This window comes from Phalacrocorax aristotelis, chromosome 13, assembly GCF_949628215.1.
Source record: "Phalacrocorax aristotelis chromosome 13, bGulAri2.1, whole genome shotgun sequence".
Taxonomy (NCBI): domain Eukaryota; kingdom Metazoa; phylum Chordata; class Aves; order Suliformes; family Phalacrocoracidae; genus Phalacrocorax; species Phalacrocorax aristotelis.
Window position 1 is genome coordinate 8,806,623 of NC_134288.1, and position 17,514 is coordinate 8,824,136.

General features: G+C 49.2%; 1 protein-coding gene across 4 annotated transcripts; it reads left to right on the forward strand.

Annotated features, from left to right (window-relative positions):
- Window positions 1–12: 12 nt before the first annotated feature.
- SLC35H1 (solute carrier family 35 member H1) lies at window positions 13–5,220 on the forward strand. 4 transcript variants are annotated; one of them, XM_075108879.1, is made up of 9 exons: window positions 13–295; window positions 369–519; window positions 1,809–1,872; window positions 2,096–2,168; window positions 2,351–2,519; window positions 2,810–2,893; window positions 3,232–3,407; window positions 4,086–4,215; window positions 4,362–5,220. In XM_075108879.1, the coding sequence occupies exons 1-9, from the start codon at window positions 179–181 to the stop codon at window positions 4,478–4,480; spliced, it is 1,083 nt and encodes a 360-aa protein (XP_074964980.1). In that variant the 5' UTR covers window positions 13–178; the 3' UTR covers window positions 4,481–5,220. The 4 variants fall into 4 exon arrangements, with proteins under 4 accessions (XP_074964980.1, XP_074964979.1, XP_074964978.1 ...); XM_075108877.1 differs by having other exon boundaries at window positions 93–295; window positions 3,232–3,296; XM_075108878.1 differs by lacking the exon at window positions 2,810–2,893 and having other exon boundaries at window positions 92–295; window positions 3,232–3,296.
- The last annotated feature ends 12,294 nt before the right edge of the window (window positions 5,221–17,514 follow it).

Consider the following 17,514-nt stretch of genomic DNA (forward strand, 5'->3'; position numbering starts at 1 on the left):
CCGCCTCTTTCCGTTTAGGCCCCGCCCTGCGCGGCAACGTCACCGGCGCGGCCCAAGTGTCGTCACACCCCCCCGAGCGACGTCACCGGCGCTCCTCCGGCCCCGCCCCTCAGAGGCACACCCCCTCCCCTTCCCCGCTCTCCCCCGGCGCGGCGCCGGCGGCGGGCGGCCGGGGCGCATGGCGGCGGGGGCGGGCTGCGCGGCGCTGGGGCGGGCGGCGCTGGCGGCGCCGCTGGTGCTGCTCTACTACGGCTTCTCCATCGGCATCACCTTCTACAACAAGTGGCTGATGAAGGTGCGGGGCGGCGGGGCGGGGCGGGGCGGCGGCGCGCGGGGAGCGGCGGTGACGGCGGCTGTCGGTCCCGCAGAGCTTCCCGTTCCCGCTGCTCGTGACCCTGCTGCACCTCCTCTTCATCTTCGGCCTCTCGGCGATCGCCCGCGCCCTGGCGCGCTGCCGCTCGGGGCGGCCGCAGGCAGCGCTGTCCTGGGCCGACTGCCTCCGCCGGGCGGCTCCCGCAGGTACGGGCGGGGGCGGGCCGGGGGCGGCGGCGAGACCCGCGGCGGGGCGCTGAGCCGCGCGCCGGGGGCGCCCCCTCGGGCCTCTTGAGGGGCCGCGTTCGAGTGCGGCTCCGGGCCGGGGTCCTGGGCGGGGGCTTCGGGGCCGGGGGTGCCGCAGCAGCGGGGCCCCTGCCGCCTCCCCGGGCGGGCGCGGAGGCGGGGAGCGGCGGGCATCGCTCCCGCGGGCGGCCCCGGCGCTTCCTCGCCGGCTGCAGGGTAGCGCTACTTAAACCTTTCGCTTTAGCCGTGCCACATTTATCGGTCATAAAAACTAGTTGGAATACGGAGAGGCCGCACCGAATGTATTTTTCTGAAGAAGCCAGTGGCACGGAGCGCGAATCTTGCGCAGTACCTCCATAAGTTGTCTCTGCAAGTTGCTTTTTCTGTTTAACGTTGGTATCGAGCCACGTGTTTGTGTTATTTCAGGAGCTTGCTCTGGTTAGAACTTGGTCTTTCTGATGCAGAAGTTCATCATACGTGACACACAAAACTGCTGTAGCTGAGGCCAAGGAGCAAAGCTCCTACTCGGAGCACAGAACTCTCGCTACTCCAGCAGTTCTTTGGCTCTGTATTACGTTGGTTCAGTCGTCGTCATACTGTCTCCCACAGAGCAGCATCTGGCGTAAGATTTCTGGCAAGGTGTGCAATACCTTACATAACATGCCACGTGGTTTCTTGAAAAGCACTTTCTCCACATCAGTAGCAGCACTACCTTTCAGCATAGCATGCTTCTGGATCAGTAAAACTGTTTCCTGCAGTAGGAAGCTTATGTCCAGCAGAGAATAGACTGTAAGAAGAGCTGCACCAGGATTAAGGGTGCACGCCGAGGATTGTTGCCAGGCTTGCTTCTTCAGGCTTCTTGCAGTGGCCTTTGTACTTACAGTTGTCATGCTCTGATACGTTCAAAAAAGACTATGCAAATCTGTGGTGGCTTTCGGTCACAGGGAGGGCAAGGGCTATTTCTGCACTTCTGCATAGTGTGTGCTCAGTGAGCACGGTGCTGAGCCCGACTTAAGTCACAGGGAACAGGACAGAAACGTAAAAAGCTGAGGGTATCTGAGCTATGTTGGTACTGAAGAGTTAACCTGAGGGAAATGTTTGGGTTGTTTTTTTTTTCTGGGTCTGCTCTGCTCTGCTCTCTGTGTTCACGGTCAAGTAGCAGGGTTTTTGGTTGGTTGTTTTGGGTGTTGTTTTTTTTTTTTATGTAGTGGAAGACAGTTAACTTCAGGATTTTTTCTTTGATTCTTTAGCTCTGTCAACTTCCTTGGATATTGGGCTGAGTAACTGGAGCTTCCTATACGTCACGGTCTCCCTGTGAGTACAAACACCATCTTCTCTGGGAGCCCTGTGGTGGGGTTTAGAAAGCGCTTTGTCAGGGTCAGTTTCTTGAACGGGTGTATGGCTTGGTGGGGCTGCCACGCAGGCTTTGTGAGAGCTTCCTGGGAGCGATGTAGAAGTGGGTGATCTGGTTCCTAACAATGCTTTTCTGGGAAGGACTATATTGTAGGAGACTGACAGTGTATTTTGGTCCTTACAGCTACACGATGACCAAATCCTCAGCCATTCTCTTCATCCTGCTTTTTTCACTGCTCTTCAAGCTGGAGGAAGTGGTAAGGGTCCCACGTAATGCTTTAGGGAGGGAGGTCAGTCCCAGGGAGATAGGCAGTGTATGTACAAGAAATATGTAAGTAGAGGAAGAAGGCAGTTATGTGGATGAATCTGAAAGAGAGGAGGTATCTGTCTCTGTTCAGCTCCAGGAGCCTGTAGTGACTTTGTGTTTGCTCTCATCCAGAGGGTGACATTGCTGCTGGTGGTTCTGCTCATCGCTGGGGGGCTCTTCATGTTCACCTACAAGTCCACACAGTTCAACGCACAGGGGTTTGTGCTGGTGCTGTGTGCGTCTTTCCTTGGGGGTATTCGCTGGACTCTCACACAGATACTTATGCAGAAGGCTGACCTGGGTATGTAGGGTGTTAGGAAGTGGGTGGTGGTGCTGGTAACAGGGAGGGGAATAAGGATGCGGTAGCCCTTGCTGCAGAAACAAAACATATCGTGTAAGGGGCGGTGTTTGAAACATGGGGCAGGGGTTATCTGTTAATGGGTACCCAAGGTGGCTTGGCCTCTGCAGCAGCATAGGCATGGGCATGACAAATAAGGTGTATGTCTAGGAATGGTACTAAAAAAGGCTCTAGGAGCTATGTTATTGGCTGGCTTGTTGCTACCTGGTCTGTTATTGATTCTCTTCTTTCAGGGCTCCAGAACCCCATTGATATCATGTTTCACCTGCAGCCGCTCATGTTCCTGGGGCTCTTTCCGCTCTTTGTGGTGTTTGAGGGTGCGTGAGTTAATTAGAGAAAGCAGGGATAGCTTTATAGAGTGGTTGGGGAGATTGCCTAGCAGTTTTTTGTTTGAGATGATTCATTTAGATAAGTGAACAGCTATGAACGTTACAAAGTAGTTAGAGACCTGGAATTACAAGGACCCAGATACACCTTATGCTGGCAGAGCATTAAAGAGTGTAGGAATAGTAGCCTGCCACACTTCCTTACCAGGAGTAAGGGCTGTGAAGAATTGGCTCCACATCCTCCTGACACTGGAATGAGCAGCCCACCCCCATCTTGTTGTGAGTGGGAGTTGGGAAAGGTACTTTGCTACTCACTGTCTTGTTCCTAGGCCTGCCTTTGTCCATATCAGAGAAGCTCTTCCGTTTCCATGAAGCAGGAATGCTGTTCTCTCTGGTAGGGAAGCTGTTCTTGGGTGGAATTCTTGCCTTTGGTCTAGGCTTTTCTGAGTTCCTCTTGGTTTCCAGAACATCTAGCCTCACCCTTTCCATTGCTGGCATTTTTAAGGTAAGGCATGGTTCCTGGGCTAATACTAGAAGGCAAGTACTGGTTAATCCCTAATGGGCCTCATGTGGTGGGAACTTTCTTAGAGCCTTAGAAATCATCCCATTACTCTCATTCTCCTTGCACAGGAGCTTGATGCTTTGCCTTGCAGTCTCTGCAGTGAAGTCCCTTGGTCCCTGACAGCAAGGAGCAGAGACTAGTGGCTGTTCTGTAAAAAACAGCATTAAGGCCCAAAGTTTGGTGGGATCTGGGATAGACTAAAACACATGGACCTCGTGAGCAATGGATGGTGCGGGAGGGAGAAGGGGTGAGAAGGGCATGCTCTTGCATCAGACCTGGATATGAACAAATGACTGGTTTGAGCTAGTTTGGCACATTCTCCCCACCTTTGAGGAATCCAGCACACATGCTTTCGAGCTGAATGGTGACATCTGAAATTTGTCTGATCCAGAAGTCACAGGATTCCCATATAGCCCAGCTATGCAGAGGACTTAAAATCCCACATCCCAGTTTAACAGGTCATTCTGTTTCTAGAAACTGTTTTTAGAACTCTGGACATGGAAGAATGTGCTGATGGAAGTTAGCAGTCCGGCATCTTGATCTAGGCTTGAGCTGTGAAACATCTCATGCATATCTCTTCAGGTCCTGCCCTGCCACTTGTCATGTTTTTTGTTTCCACAGGAAATCTGCATTTTATTCCTCGCCACACGTTTGCTGGGAGACCGCCTCAGTCTTTTGAACTGGCTGGGCTTTGCTGTCTGTCTGTCAGGAATCTCCCTTCATGTCATTCTCAAAGCCATGAATTCCAAAGGTGATTCTGTTTTAAATCCCCTTCTCTTTCTGTATAGGCATTCTCATAGCGTCACTAGGAGCTGTGTCTAGTTCCAGCTCCTTGCCAACGCCAGGTTTGATGGGTTTTCTAGTGAGTTTGTCACTAAATGGGCTGTCTGCATGCAGGTGAAAAAGCACTGATGCTACACAAAGAGGCCAGCTCCGACCCTGACCTGGAGTTGCTGCTGCGCCACACTGGACATGGTGAGGAGGAGGAAGAGGATGTTGAAACCCCACAACACTGAACATGAAGCACAAAGCCCCCTGCTCGGTTCTTACCAAACCTGCCTGACAGCTGTCTAGGAGGGTCCAAGAATCTCTGTCTGTGGCCACCCAAAGGAGAGCCAGGGCCTGGTGAGAGTCCTGCTGTTCTGCTACAGTGTGGATCTGTAGATGCTGCACAAGAAACAGGCAATATCCCTTTCACAGAGAGCGAACTTGGAAGATGAGCCCTGGTTCAGTGGAAGTAGAACAGTGTGGTGAGACTGGGAAATCCTATAGAAAGTTTGTTAGGGAATCCCAAAGGCTGTATATTGAGAGTGTAGACCATGAGCTGTAGAATGTGGACATGTCTGGACCTGCAGGCTGAGTGTTTCAGGGATGATTTTAGTGGTGTTTAGGCTTTGGCATCAAAAGAGAAGGTAGATATACCTTCCCATAATTTTGTTACGGTCCTGCTAAGTAGGAACTCCCAACTTGGAGGGAGCGAATGACTATATATAAATACATAGATTTGTCCCAGTGAGAAGGAGCCTCTGTGCCTGGTGACCTCCATGTTCTGTGTGCATAGTGAGAAGAGGACCAATTGAACATAGCCAAATGAATTGGCTGGGGGAAGGACAGGGATGCATGAGTACTTCTGACCCTACAGGCCAAGGGGAGAACGATGCCACAGGAGATCTAGCTTGAGCAATAAGCTTATCAGAAAGTATGTGGGTATTTGAGGGGGGCGTTTTTTGTTTTTTTAAATAAACTGTTTTTCTGATTCCCTTTTGTCTGCACATTATGCACCTACACTTCATCAAGCAGAGGTCATTTGTCTTCTGAACTCCTTTCCTTTTAGACCCACACTGACCCTGTCACTGCATGCCCAATTATTTTTGAGGCCTGGCACACAAAATACTTACCTGTGAACAGGGTCCTTCATCTCTAGGACTAGGGGGATCTTCCTGCAACCTGTCATACTGTGCCAGCCAGGAGATCATACTGACTTGTTTGCCTTCATGTGTGAACAAGACACCATATCCTAAGACGAATTTTGGTATTGTGGCTTTTTGTAGGAATCTTATCTCTTTGCCCCATTGGATTTGATCAGTTAGGGCTGCAGCCTTGTCCAGGAAAGGGGAATGGTGCAGGACTTAAGATGTGTCTTTTTGCTTTCTGCTAAGCCGCAGGTAGTGTTGGGCAGGTGGCTGGTTTTTTGCATGGCAGATTTTTTGCCTCTTTGAAAATTCTGTTTGATGCTAGCTTTTGGAGTTTTTGGAGTGGAAATAACTAGAGAGCTTCCAGAGGGATAACAGTGCTGTCTTTCTCCTGAGAAGAGCTGGGTATTGAAGTGCACTCATATTCTGTTTGAGAACCTGAACCATTTTGACTAGACTGGCCCTCTGTTGATCCTGCTTCATCATTTTCAGATATGAAGTTGTTCTTGATGACTTTAATCAAGAGCATGTCCTGCAAAAAACTGAACCGTAGAATCATAGAATACCAGGTTGGAAAGGACCTCAAGGATCACCTGGTTGAACCTTTATTGGCAAAAGCACAGTCTAGACAAGATGGCCCAGCACCCTGTCCAGCTGAATCTCAAAAGTGTCCATTGTTGGGGAATCCACCACTTCCCTGGGGAGATTATTCCAAGTAGTTCTGAAGAAGAAAACTTTTGTTAATGATCATCTTTAATGATGTTCTATTAGACACTGGTAACTTGCTTCAGAGCAGACAGCAGGTGGTGCAACTACCTCATGTAAAGCTACTGAACCAGCAGTTCCAGGCCAGGCTGGTACACCAAGGGCTCTTGTGCACCAAGTAGGATGCCTGGAGCTGAGAATGGCTTGGTCTGTCCCTATCTGGATTTTCCAGTAGCTGGGACTTGTAATGCTTCCAACAGGATTCACCCTGCTTACCCTACTGATAGGTGTGAGCCCCAAGCACTAACACTCTGTACTTGATGTGGGGCAGTGATGCTTTCTGCACGTGATCTGTGTTTAGCAACACCACAGCTGCTCTTTGCATTTCATTTTCCGCTCTCCTAGAACTGAACCTGGGGCATCCGTCTACTGTGAAACTCTTAGACTGGGATTCCAGGTCTCTGTAAATCCAAGGTAAAGGCAACTTTGTTCACAGGCCAGGATTTGCACCACAAATGGTGTTTAAACATGAAATTTTATTATGCCAATGCAAGTGCTTGTGAACCGTAGAACCCTGTAGTCTGTTGCTTCCAGTCTCGTTTCCTCTTTAACATAGAGGGGATGTCCTAGAACCTAGTGTCCATGCTTAACATTTCTGATCTAGACACAACTTTTTTTGGCAACAAATATGACATAGTCATTCACTACAGTGAGGTGTGCTCAGAACAGCTTTTGGGACAAGCAGTTCTGCACCCTTCCCTGGAAAGCTGCCAGCTGCTTGCTTCCAGTGAGGCTAGGTAGGTGTCTGTTTCTATGTTCAGTAAGGTTTTGTTCTTTTCAGAGATAAAGGTAAGAGAAACCTGGTAAAAGTGTCTACTGCTTCATGATTTTGCCACAGCATATGATACAGGTAGTCAGTCCAGTTTGCTTGTGAGACTGACTGGGTATCATTCATCTTGCTTGGGAAGAATCCTATTCTAGTTCCTTCTAGTATTCAAATAGGATACTAGTGGCAGATCCAAAAGGCACAGGATCTCTGTACTATTCCTGACCGTGAATTTAAGAAGCCCTTCTGCACAGCTGGGTGATAATCAATACTTAATTTCTCCTTGAGATTCAGTGGTGGAAGAAGTTTTCCCCCAGCCTCAAATCCAGGTAGGGATCTTGTGGTGCAAGGAGGCCCATGGTAGGGTGTATTCTACAGGTGCTTCTGTGACCAGCACATAGCAAGGAGGCCCTAATCCAGCTCATGCTGAAGTACTTCTGCTCTTCTGGGTGTGCAGTGCTAGGATGGAACGTTTTTCACTCAGTGGCAGGTTGGGACCTGCTGAAGGTGGTCATGCAACAGTTCCTGCCTGTGACTCTGATCCACAAGGTCCTCTGCTTCTGGGAAAGCATTGCTGTTTTGCAGTCTTTATTTTACTTTTCTCTGTGTAGTTCTTTCTGCAGGAACCTCACTGGTGTAGAGTTGACTATGCTATGACTGCTTGTGTGCAGAACAGGCAGGATCCATGTTTGTGCCACTCCTGTCTCCCTTCATCCATCCAACGCTTTTTTTATGTCCCAGCTTCTTTCAGGAGTAGTGCAGGAATGAAGTTTCTTCCTAGCTCCCATAAGCACCCAGTAGATCCTGCAGGGACTTCCTCTTTAAAATGTCTTGCCTGGCAGGACTGCTGGCAGCAGCAGTACTGTCACCAATCCGGGACTCTGCCTTTATCCCCAAAATTCAATCAGAAAGTCAGGGCTAGAGCAGACCCAGTGTCAAACAAAATCAAATGTTAATTAGACTGTGTGTAAACATAGTTCTTTGTGACCAAGAACCTACTGTGTCCTGGACTGAAGAAATGATGTGGCTGAACAGCTGCCTGTTCAGTGTCCCCAGTATCCCGCTTACTCCTACTGCAGTAAGTGTAAAATGAAGGTGCTCCACCACCCCAGCAGATATCAATAGTCATGTTTAATACTTCTGCTCAGCATGGTGGACGCTTCTTTACAGGCTTATGGAGCAGAGGTGACAAGACTTGGGAATCCCAGGAGAGAGAATGCTCTAAGGGTTTCTGAAAACTGCATTGATGCTTTCTGTCATCTCAGTTCCAACTTTTACTTCATCTTTTCATTCTACCCTGTGGGTGGAGCTTAAGAGCTTGCAGGGGCAGGGAATTTGGGCCATTGCCTTTGCACTTAAGAGTTGGGATTTTAAGTTGTTATGTGCTTTAAAGTAATTAAAATGTAAAAACCTTTTGTTTGGGTTTTCTTATTCCTGAGGATTGGTTTCTGAATTATTTTATAAAGAGAAAGAGAGAGAACATACACTGACAATCTGATCTCCCTATTCTAGACAATTTAAGGAAAAAAAAATAGCAACTAGATCTCTGTATTTAGGGATGTTTTAGCTTTTTTGTGTTATGTTTGTAAATGATTGGTGTTGGGTACCAGGTTAATTGCTAGATGTAGGTGATGAGTTCAATAGCAGATGTTCAGGAAGAAGAATTTATAAAGGATGGATAGTGGTCTGCCTCAAATATGATAAACTTCTTAGGCTGTAAGGGATTGCATATGAGGAACTAGCAGTGAAGAGTGGTGCCTGCAAAACTGTCCGACATATAGAACTTAGAATCAGCATATCCAAAGGATGTTTAGACTCAAAATAAGTGTTCTGTTTGGAAAATTCTGTTTGGGGGCAGATATCCTGATAGGGAACCTGAAGAAGTTACATTTTCCTGCATACCTGTGGGAGATTAACTTAATGTGTATGTGGCTTTTCTACCACTTTGAAATCCTTTTTTGTCTGTTTTATGCTAGAACTACTCCTACCATTCAGATGAAATGGCTCATCTAATAACATCATTTGGGATAGCATGTTCCTTGCTGGCCAAAGCTCCAGAATGTTAGAATCACAAGGTCTAGGTCAGTCAGGCTTGCTAGAATAAGGTGGGAAGGGGCAGCTGTTTCACAGCATCTTCAGGACTCATTTGAGGCATAGAAAAAATTGCATGATAAATGATCAGAGGGAGAAGGCACAAGCCCCTGGGTAGGCATAATTGGAAAATGAAATTTATTCTTGAGCACTGATAGCTTTGGGAGTCTTCTAGTATTCTTAGTCTTCTAGTGCTAGGAGTCTTCAAGTCACCTTGCATATGATTTAGCCATTGAATCTGTTTACCTTCTACTTGGACAGCTAGATCAAGAATTGTATGACAAGCAGAGGTCCATCTGCATACTAGCCTTGAGTCAGGTCTCTCTGAGGTGAAGGCTCACAAGCATGCTACAAAGAGGTGAGAGTAGACACTGTTCACCCTTCAGCACCTCATTCCACAAGTGACCAAAGCAGGAATGCTAACAAAACCATGTGTCCAGCAGGAATGCTAAACATATGTGCCCATCTATGCATTAAAGACATGGACGTGCCCTTTGAAGAAAGGATCTTCCTGGAGCCCTATAAGGAACAATGCAGCTTGACCGATTTTGAGGGTCTGCTGAGGCCTCTCTGTCACGTCTGGGGGTTCTTCTGGCATCTGTGCATCACTGTGTTTTTCTGAGCAACAGTCCTGGATCTAAATTGCTTTCTCGAGCCTGGAGCATTCCTGCTGAGATCTCTGTGCACGTACCTTCATGGTGCTGTCATGCACTCCCAGCAATGTGTGCAGGGGTAGCTGTAGATCTGTAATTTAAGAATGGAAATGCACCTCCTTCACTGGAGTTTCAGAGCTCCAGCATAGAAGTTTGCATTTAAAAATGGTAGTATTGGGTATAAATGTCATTGCTGCAGGTGCCTGACTGGGGTTACCAAACAATAAGCAGTGAGCAGCTCTGCTTAAGTCTCTTCATCTTCCTGCCATTAACTGACCAAACAGAGGGGATTTTTGCACTCTAAACTGTTGTTCAGCGCTTGGTGTTGCCTGGGAAACCTAGAAGGAAAATGAAAGGATCCTATTGTTTGTGGGTTTATCTTGCTTTTGTAACAGCTTCTGGTGAGAGCCTAAACTTTGGAAGGGAGGGAGCACAGTCTGTATATTCCCCGCTCCCCAAGCCCTCTGTGCCAGCGTTGCTGTTCTTGGTTCAAGATCTGCTTGCTCAGCTTTTGTTCACCTACATCCACTCTGTCTGTCTGTTCTGTGTCACTCCTTCAGCCCGGGCAGGAGCACCATGATGGAGGATGGGCAAATCCTGTGATTTGTGGTGAGTGGAACTCTAACACTCTCAGTGACCTGAGACCAGTTCTCGCTGGCAAATTTCAAGGCTCTGATTAAAGGACATGCAGAGGTGAGGCGTAGAGATGACAAAATGGGGAAGCAGTGTTGGTACTTTGGGAAATGGACAAAGATTTATTTTAAAGCAGTGAGGCCCAGCCATCCTGTTGGCCAGAGCTGTTTTTCTCAGCTCTCTTCCCCTATCTGTTGCACCTCAGAGTCTTCCAGAACCATTTCCATTCTCTACATTTGGAAAAGCAACAAGTTAGGAATAGAGTGTCTGTGGTGAATGCTCTCCTGTCACTTCTTGACCTTCCTTGCTGCTTGTTCCACTCTGCTTTCACTTTCACTGACTGGTGTGTCTGCAAGGCTTCTCTGTACTCCAGAGCTTCACCGGGCCTCAGCTATGTTGGCTCTGAGGCTCACCTGGTGAGGACTTCTGGTGGAGATTGTCCTATGGTGCAGAGCAGAGCACTCTGTTCTTGGCTGCTTTAGAACTAACTCTCAGAGAGAAATGTTTTAGAAATAAAGTGGAAGCACTGGCTGTATGGAGAGCCTCAGGAGAGCCCGTTTGAATCCACCATAAAGCTGATGGGGATGCTCTTCCGTTCAAAGGGCCTGATGCTCTCCTGAGTGCCCCCTTCCTGGGACTCTAACGCCCTGAGAGCTTGAGAAATCTTGGTACACTGGATACCCTGAAGCTCTCAGAGCAAATCTTGATTGCTTGCAGTTAGGTGTACCTGATTTTGCAGGGTCAGCCAGTGCAAGCAGCAAGTTTAGTGTAGGAGATTGATGACCAAAGCAAATGCAGGAACTGGCAAGAAGGAAGGAGTAAAAGCTTTGTGATTCTTTGGCAAAATGGCAGTGTTCCTCTCTAGGCAACTCCAGTGGGGCATGGTGTGGCACTTCTTTCTGTCCACATGTTCCTTGGCTCCCCTCCCCAGAACCCCTCAGGGATTGAGGTGATGGGTCCTAGGTGAGAGTTCACTACCTACTTCCTAGGGTTGATTCCTGGAACAGGGCTATAGAGGAAGTTGGTGGGCCTCATTCTCACTTTTGCTGAAATTGTAGTCCTACCTTCAAGCTGAGCCACCCTGCACCTGGATGTGGTCTCACTCAGGAGGAGGACTAGGGTTCTGGGTGGCTTCTAGGGAATATGGCAGAGTTGTGGGCAAGCTCAGGAGAGGTGGGACTGTATGCTGGTGCAGGGTAGTGCAGCACAGTGATAAAGAAGCAGCACAGCTTGTCTCTTGAACACTGCCCATCTCACTTGAATGGGCACTAAATGAAAGGGAGAAAGAACCCCTGCCCCCACCCTCTTTCATATAAGTAAAAAACCCTACTGTGCATTGAAAATGCCAGGAACAGAAAAAGAGGCAAGGATGAAGGACTTAAAGGACTCAGGAGTGCTGCAGCAATGGCACAAAGAAAATGAGAATGCACAATCTTGCAGTGATAGCAGCGAAGTGCGGACTCTAGGCATGAAGAGGTGGGGTTGGAGTCTGCTGAGGAGACAGGATAGAAGTACGGAGGGGGTGGTAGTGGGGAGTTGGAGCTGGGAGTACCAGTAGGATCCTGTTTGCCTCTGGAAATAACCCTGGGTGGCGTGCAGCTTTTTGGCCTTGTACAGAGGTAGTCAAGGCCTCTTGTCATTGCTGAAGCTGTTTCAGATTTGGATCAATGCAGTGGGCTTGGGATTGTAAAACTGGGTAAACCTAGCCCTGTGTGCAGGCACAGGACTGTGAGGTCTCCTGCCTTTAAGAGGTCCCTTTGTCTCTGCCACAGTGGGGTCTCTGTGGTCTTCCAAGAGGAGTGATGAAGCTCATTGGTCATGCAGACTGTTTTCTAATGAGCCCTGAGTCAGGGGATGGGAGAAGTAGTTTTCTGTACATTCAATCGTTGTGTGGCACAGTTTGGTTCTGCCCCTCTTCCTCAAAGGAAGAGCGTGAAGGCTGAACATGCTGGAACCGCTCTTGAGCACTGCAGTGCTGGGGAGACCCACATGTGCATGCAGCAGCACAGAGACACGAGCCCCTTTGCTGGGGGGAGCACACACACGTATGTTCGTACCGTGCAGGCCCTCCCCCATCTGTGCAGGCCCACACACTCACACTGACGCACAGCTGTACACAGGAAATAGAGGGCTGTGATTGAATATTGATGGTGTTTGAACTAATTAACCAGCAGAAGCAAAGCTGAATGAATCTCAGAGGTGCTGCACTCCTTCCGCAAACTCTGTTCTTGCCTGTAAGACCAGGTGTTTACAGTGTGCTGATTTTGCAGCCCCTACCCATTCCCCTGGGAGACCTCTTTATTTGAAGAACAGATGCTTGGCTTCCTGCTGAAATTTCAATGCAGTAAACATCCTGAGGGCAAGGAGAAAGTGTCCCTGCAAACCCCTCTGCACTCCTCCAGTCCTCTGCCCAGCAAACAAGGTATCATCAGCAAGCTTACTGTGGGAAAGTCAGCCTGGCTCCAAAACGCGCAGGAATAGCAAGGTAAAGCAGCAACATGAGGCCTGGTGGCCAGCAGTAGGTCTGCCTCAAGCTGTGCGTCACTTCTTGTTTCAGCTGAATATCTCTGTAGTTTTTATTACGTGATTTGTGGTTGGTGCCTAGTGAGGTGGGGAAAGGGGACCTCAGGGTACAGATGGCTGGAAAGCTGGTTACCACCCAACTTGGGGCTGTAAAGCGCTCACATTCATCTGCTATCTTTGCTGTGGCAAATAATTGCCCCTCATTCTATACCCCTGCTTCTGGATTGAGGCTCTTTTGTTGTTTTTTTTTTTTTTTCCACCATCGGGGTATGCAGGTTTTGATGTTCACAGCCTTGGGTGTCTGCAGTCCAAGGAAGTTGAAAGAACCTTTGCTCCTAGTCTGCACCCTGTACTTGGAAATGGCTCACTTTTCTGTAGTCATGCTGAACTGAGAGGTCTGTGTCCTGCGGTTGCTTGTGGAGTCATATTTTGGGGGGTGAACTGTTTGTCTTGCTTTGCATTAGGAAAGGTGATACAGCCAAAACTGAGCGGTGTCTGGGACTTAGGAGAGTGATGGTGTTTGTGATGGTATTTTCTGCTGAGGGACCAGCTGTGCAGAGTGCAGTTAAGCCTCCTGTGAGGAGTGTGCTCTTCCAACAGGACAGGTAGCTGTGCCACTCAGCTCCTTTCTCCCAAACGGTTGTCTTGTTGCCAGGAGCTACAATCTCTGAACGCCTGGCTGGGCCTGGCCTTTGTTGCCAGCCTGGCCTCCCAGGGGAGCAGTCTGTACCTGCCCTTCCTCTGGACCTTGCCAGGAGCAGAGGCTGCTGCCAGCTTCTGGCTGCTTGCCCAGTGAAAAATAGCAGAATTGACCATGCAATTGTTAATGAAAATCACAAGGAGGAAGATGCAGCCAAGCCCTGTAATTGCACTAATTGGAGCCATCATCATGAACATGCTAAGAGCTGCTCTCCTGGTCTCAGCCTAGTAATTCTTCTACCTCCATGTTTCAGCACCTCCTCCACCACCCTGCACAAGGCAGACCCACCTGCCACATGGACATAATTCACTGTATAAAGGAAGCTGGAAGGTGCTATGTCCGTTGTCCTGTGGAGCTGCTGCTTTGTTTCCAGATGTTAAAGGTCTTCAGTGGAACTCCCCAGGGAGAATAAGGTGGAGCTGGTGCCAGGTGTTGGAGACTGTGCTGCACAGCACTTTGCTTGCAGCCTTGAATTCTCCCAGTGTCAGAAGATGAGATGGATCAGCCTTGGCCAAGCAGGAGCTCCCTGGACTCTGAAAGTATGGGAGTGCAGAAGCAAGTGTTCAGCTGTCCTGAACGGCAGGGTTGGAAAGGCAGTAAAGCGCGTGCTGGGAGGGGACCTTGTAGCTGATGCAAGCAGCTGATACTTCGCCTCATCCTGCCCTGTGAGTTTGGAGCTAAGAGACTCACTCTCCTCCTGTGCCGAGCTGGAGATCACAGGATAATTCAAATGGGAAGGGACCTCATCAGTACTCTATGCAGGCAGGGTCAACTATGAGATCAGACCAGGTTGCTCAGGGCTTCATCCAAGCAAGTCTTGAAAACCTCCAAGGTGGGAGACTGCGTAGCCTCTCTGGACCCTTGGTTCAATGCTTGACTGTCCTCATGAGGAAGAGGTTTTTCCTTATCTGGTCTGAACATGTCTTTATAGTTATGCCCATTGTATCTCATCCTCCCACTGAGCACCACTGATAAGAGCCTGGCACTGTCTTCTCACATAATTTCCTCGTAGGTACTGGAAGATTGCTATGAGGTTCCCCTCAAATCATCTCTTCTCCAAGATGAAGAAGCTTCCCTCTCTCTGCCTTTCCCTACATGACAAGTGCTTCAAGCCTTGAGGACCTTGGTGGTTCTTCACTGAACTCCCACTACTTTATTCATGTCTTTCCTGTATTGGCTGCGGAAACTGCATGCAGTATTACTTCATGGGGACTAACAAGTACTGCTATAAAAGGATAGTCACTTCCCTTCACCTACTGGATGTGTTCCTCTAATACAGTGTAGGATGCTGCTAGCTGCTTTTACTGCCAGCGCACACAATGTTCAATGTGCTGTCTACCAAGATGCCCAGGTTCTTTTCAGATGAAGAGTGGGACAGCCAAGCATGATTCTGGAAGCACTTGGGTAGAGCCCTACAGTGCACCAATACATGTTTTAGTCTACTGCCTTGGCACAGACACTGCAGAGGAGTTTCCCCCACAGGGAGAACTGCAGCCTGCTTGTGAATCTTCAGTGATACCATCCAAACCCCAGGTGCTGGAGTTTGGTATCCACAAAGAGTCTCATCTTTGAGGTAGATCAGGGATGAAGATCCTGGGCTGTAGAGCCCAGGTTGTGGGGAAAAGCAGGGACCAGAGATCCCAATGATCTTGAAAGCTCTAAGCCCCCTGGGGAGGAAGGAAAATGGGCATGGTTTTAGAAGCTTCGTGCGGTTTTGGAGGATTTGACTTGCAAATTTGGTAAGCTAGGGCTGGTGACATTGGAGCCAGGACTGAAACAGGAGGGCTTGGCTGCAAGACCATACAGCATGCTGCTCTGTCGCTGTGCCAGCAGGGCTGATGGTTGGTTGCCCAGGGTGTGAGACAGGTGCAGGCTGGTCTTGCTAGTAAGCTCTGCAGGCAGGGACTACTCCCAAGTTTTGGGTTAGGTACAGCAGGTCCTGAACCTCTTCTTGGCCTCTGCGTATCCTGTGGAGATAGATACTGCTTTTGCCCAGCACTGTCTGCGAGAGCAATTTCCTGTGGGAGAATGAATCCTGCAAACCAAGCACAGCTTCTGCCCTGGAACGCAGGTCTTTGACTTCCTTCTGATGCTGCTAAAGTTCTCTCCACATGCCCTGTCCCTCCCCAGGCACTTGTCCTTAACTTGCCAGTGCCTCCCTCAGTAGTCACAGCATCTGACCCCACATCTGCAGGGTGGGGTTGAATTCCCTTTGTAGCTCCTGTACATCTGTTTTCTTTGATTCATTCAGCAGCCTCGCTTGTCCAGTCATACTTGGATGAGAAGCTGCAGCTGCACTTCCCAGCCACAGGTGTGGCCAAGGGGGGCAGTTATGCACCGTCAGTCCAATGGACTTTGGTGTGGGCAGCAGGGACAGTGCAGTGAGAAAAGAGCACGCATGGGGAGGGCTTGGGGCAATATTTTTCATATCTCTCCTTGCACCAGCCTCACAGGGAAGGGGGAGGCATTGCCACAGGCAGGGGTGACCCTAGCCAAGCCACCAGCCATGCCATGTCGTAGTGCTGCCTGTTCTGGGTTTGGACAGAGGCAGGCCCAAACTGGGAAGCACTGCCGTTCCTGGGTCTGCCCCAAGTGCCTGGGCTTGTTCCTGCTGCAGTCCAGTCACGTGGGGACATCACGCAGGGAAGCTCCCTGTTTGCTGCAGGATACCTCCTTATGCAGTACTGTCTGTAGCTTGTGCCCACAGTTTCATATATTTTTTAAGGCCTGAAGTGACCATTCATTTATCTAGGGCCCCTGTGTAACTCCAAGTAAGAAATACCGTTATTCTGTTTGCCTGTAATGAACCCAGTGTCTTTCAGCTGATGCGTTTTCCATGACAGGGTGGAGGATGCAAGGAGGCAGAGCAGATGGCACTTCTCAGGTAGCATGGCCCAGTGCCATGTTTCCTATTTACACTTCTCTTGACTATAAGCTCCAGACTCCTTTACTAATAAAGTTAAAGAGCTCTTTCACACCAAGTTTTTCTTCTCTGTGCTTATAATCAAATCACCTCTCAGGCTCCCTTTTTGGTGAGATAACAGACTGAACTTTTTCATTCGGTCCCTGGCAAGTGTTTTCTCCAGCCTCCAAATCACATTTGTAATTATTCTGCACATTCTCCATTTTTTTTCAAAATAATTTTAGAGATGTGGGCACGATATCTGACTCACAGCACTATGCAGGGAGGAACCTTGCCGGTCTGTTCCCACTTGTTGCTCCCCATCCATGTCTTTGAGCTTACTACCAGCATATCCCCTGCTGAGGGTGTACAGGAGGCAAAGGGTGCTCTCTGTAGAGTAAAAACGACTCTGATGTGGTCCCACGAAAGACTAATTTGTCCTCTACTTGATGCTGGCCCAGGTAGGTCAACCCTCTTGTCATCGCCCACTGAGATTCTCCCAAGGCACTGTCCTTGCAGGTCAGCAGTTACTGGAGGATTAAAAGACCAAGAAGCAGTGGGTTTTTGCTGTGAATTGCACCTACCATTGTCCTCTTCCTATCATCATGACACAACCCCTGGATCAGCCACCTTCCTCACTGCCACATCATGCCCAGAAGGCAAAGGGGCACTTTGAGCAGAGAAGACAGGGGAAGGCAGCTAGCCAAAATGTGCAGAGAAACTGGGCACAGAAAACAAGGGATGTGGATGGTTAGAGATCACAATCATAGAATGGCTGAGGTTGGAAGGGGTCTCTGGAGGTCGTCTTGTCCAACCCCCTGCTCAAGCAGGGCCACCTAGAGCTGGTTGCCCAAGAGCACATCCAGACAGCTTTGGAGTATCAACAAGGATGGAGACTCCACAATCTCTCTGGGCAACCTGTGCCAGTGCTCGGTCACTCTCACAGTGAAAAAGTGTTTCCTGGTGTTCAGAGGGAACCTCCCGTGTTTCCATCTGTGCCCATGGCCTCCGGTCCCGTCACTGGGCACCACTGAGAAGAGCCTGGCTCCATCCTTTTTCCACCCTCCCTTCAGGTATTTCTATACATCAACAAATTCCCTCCCC

What these genes read in the sequence shown, in the direction of transcription:
- SLC35H1 (XM_075108879.1), top strand. Translation starts at nt 179, where the DNA reads ATGGCGGCGGGGGCGGGCTGCGCGGCGCTGGGGCGGGCGGCGCTGGCG. An exon ending in ACAACAAGTGGCTGATGAAG is followed by an intron (nt 296 to 368) that starts GTGCGGGGCGGC and finishes TCGGTCCCGCAG; the next exon opens with AGCTTCCCGTTCCCGCTGCT. An exon ending in CTATACGTCACGGTCTCCCT is followed by an intron (nt 1,873 to 2,095) that starts GTGAGTACAAAC and finishes TGGTCCTTACAG; the next exon opens with CTACACGATGACCAAATCCT.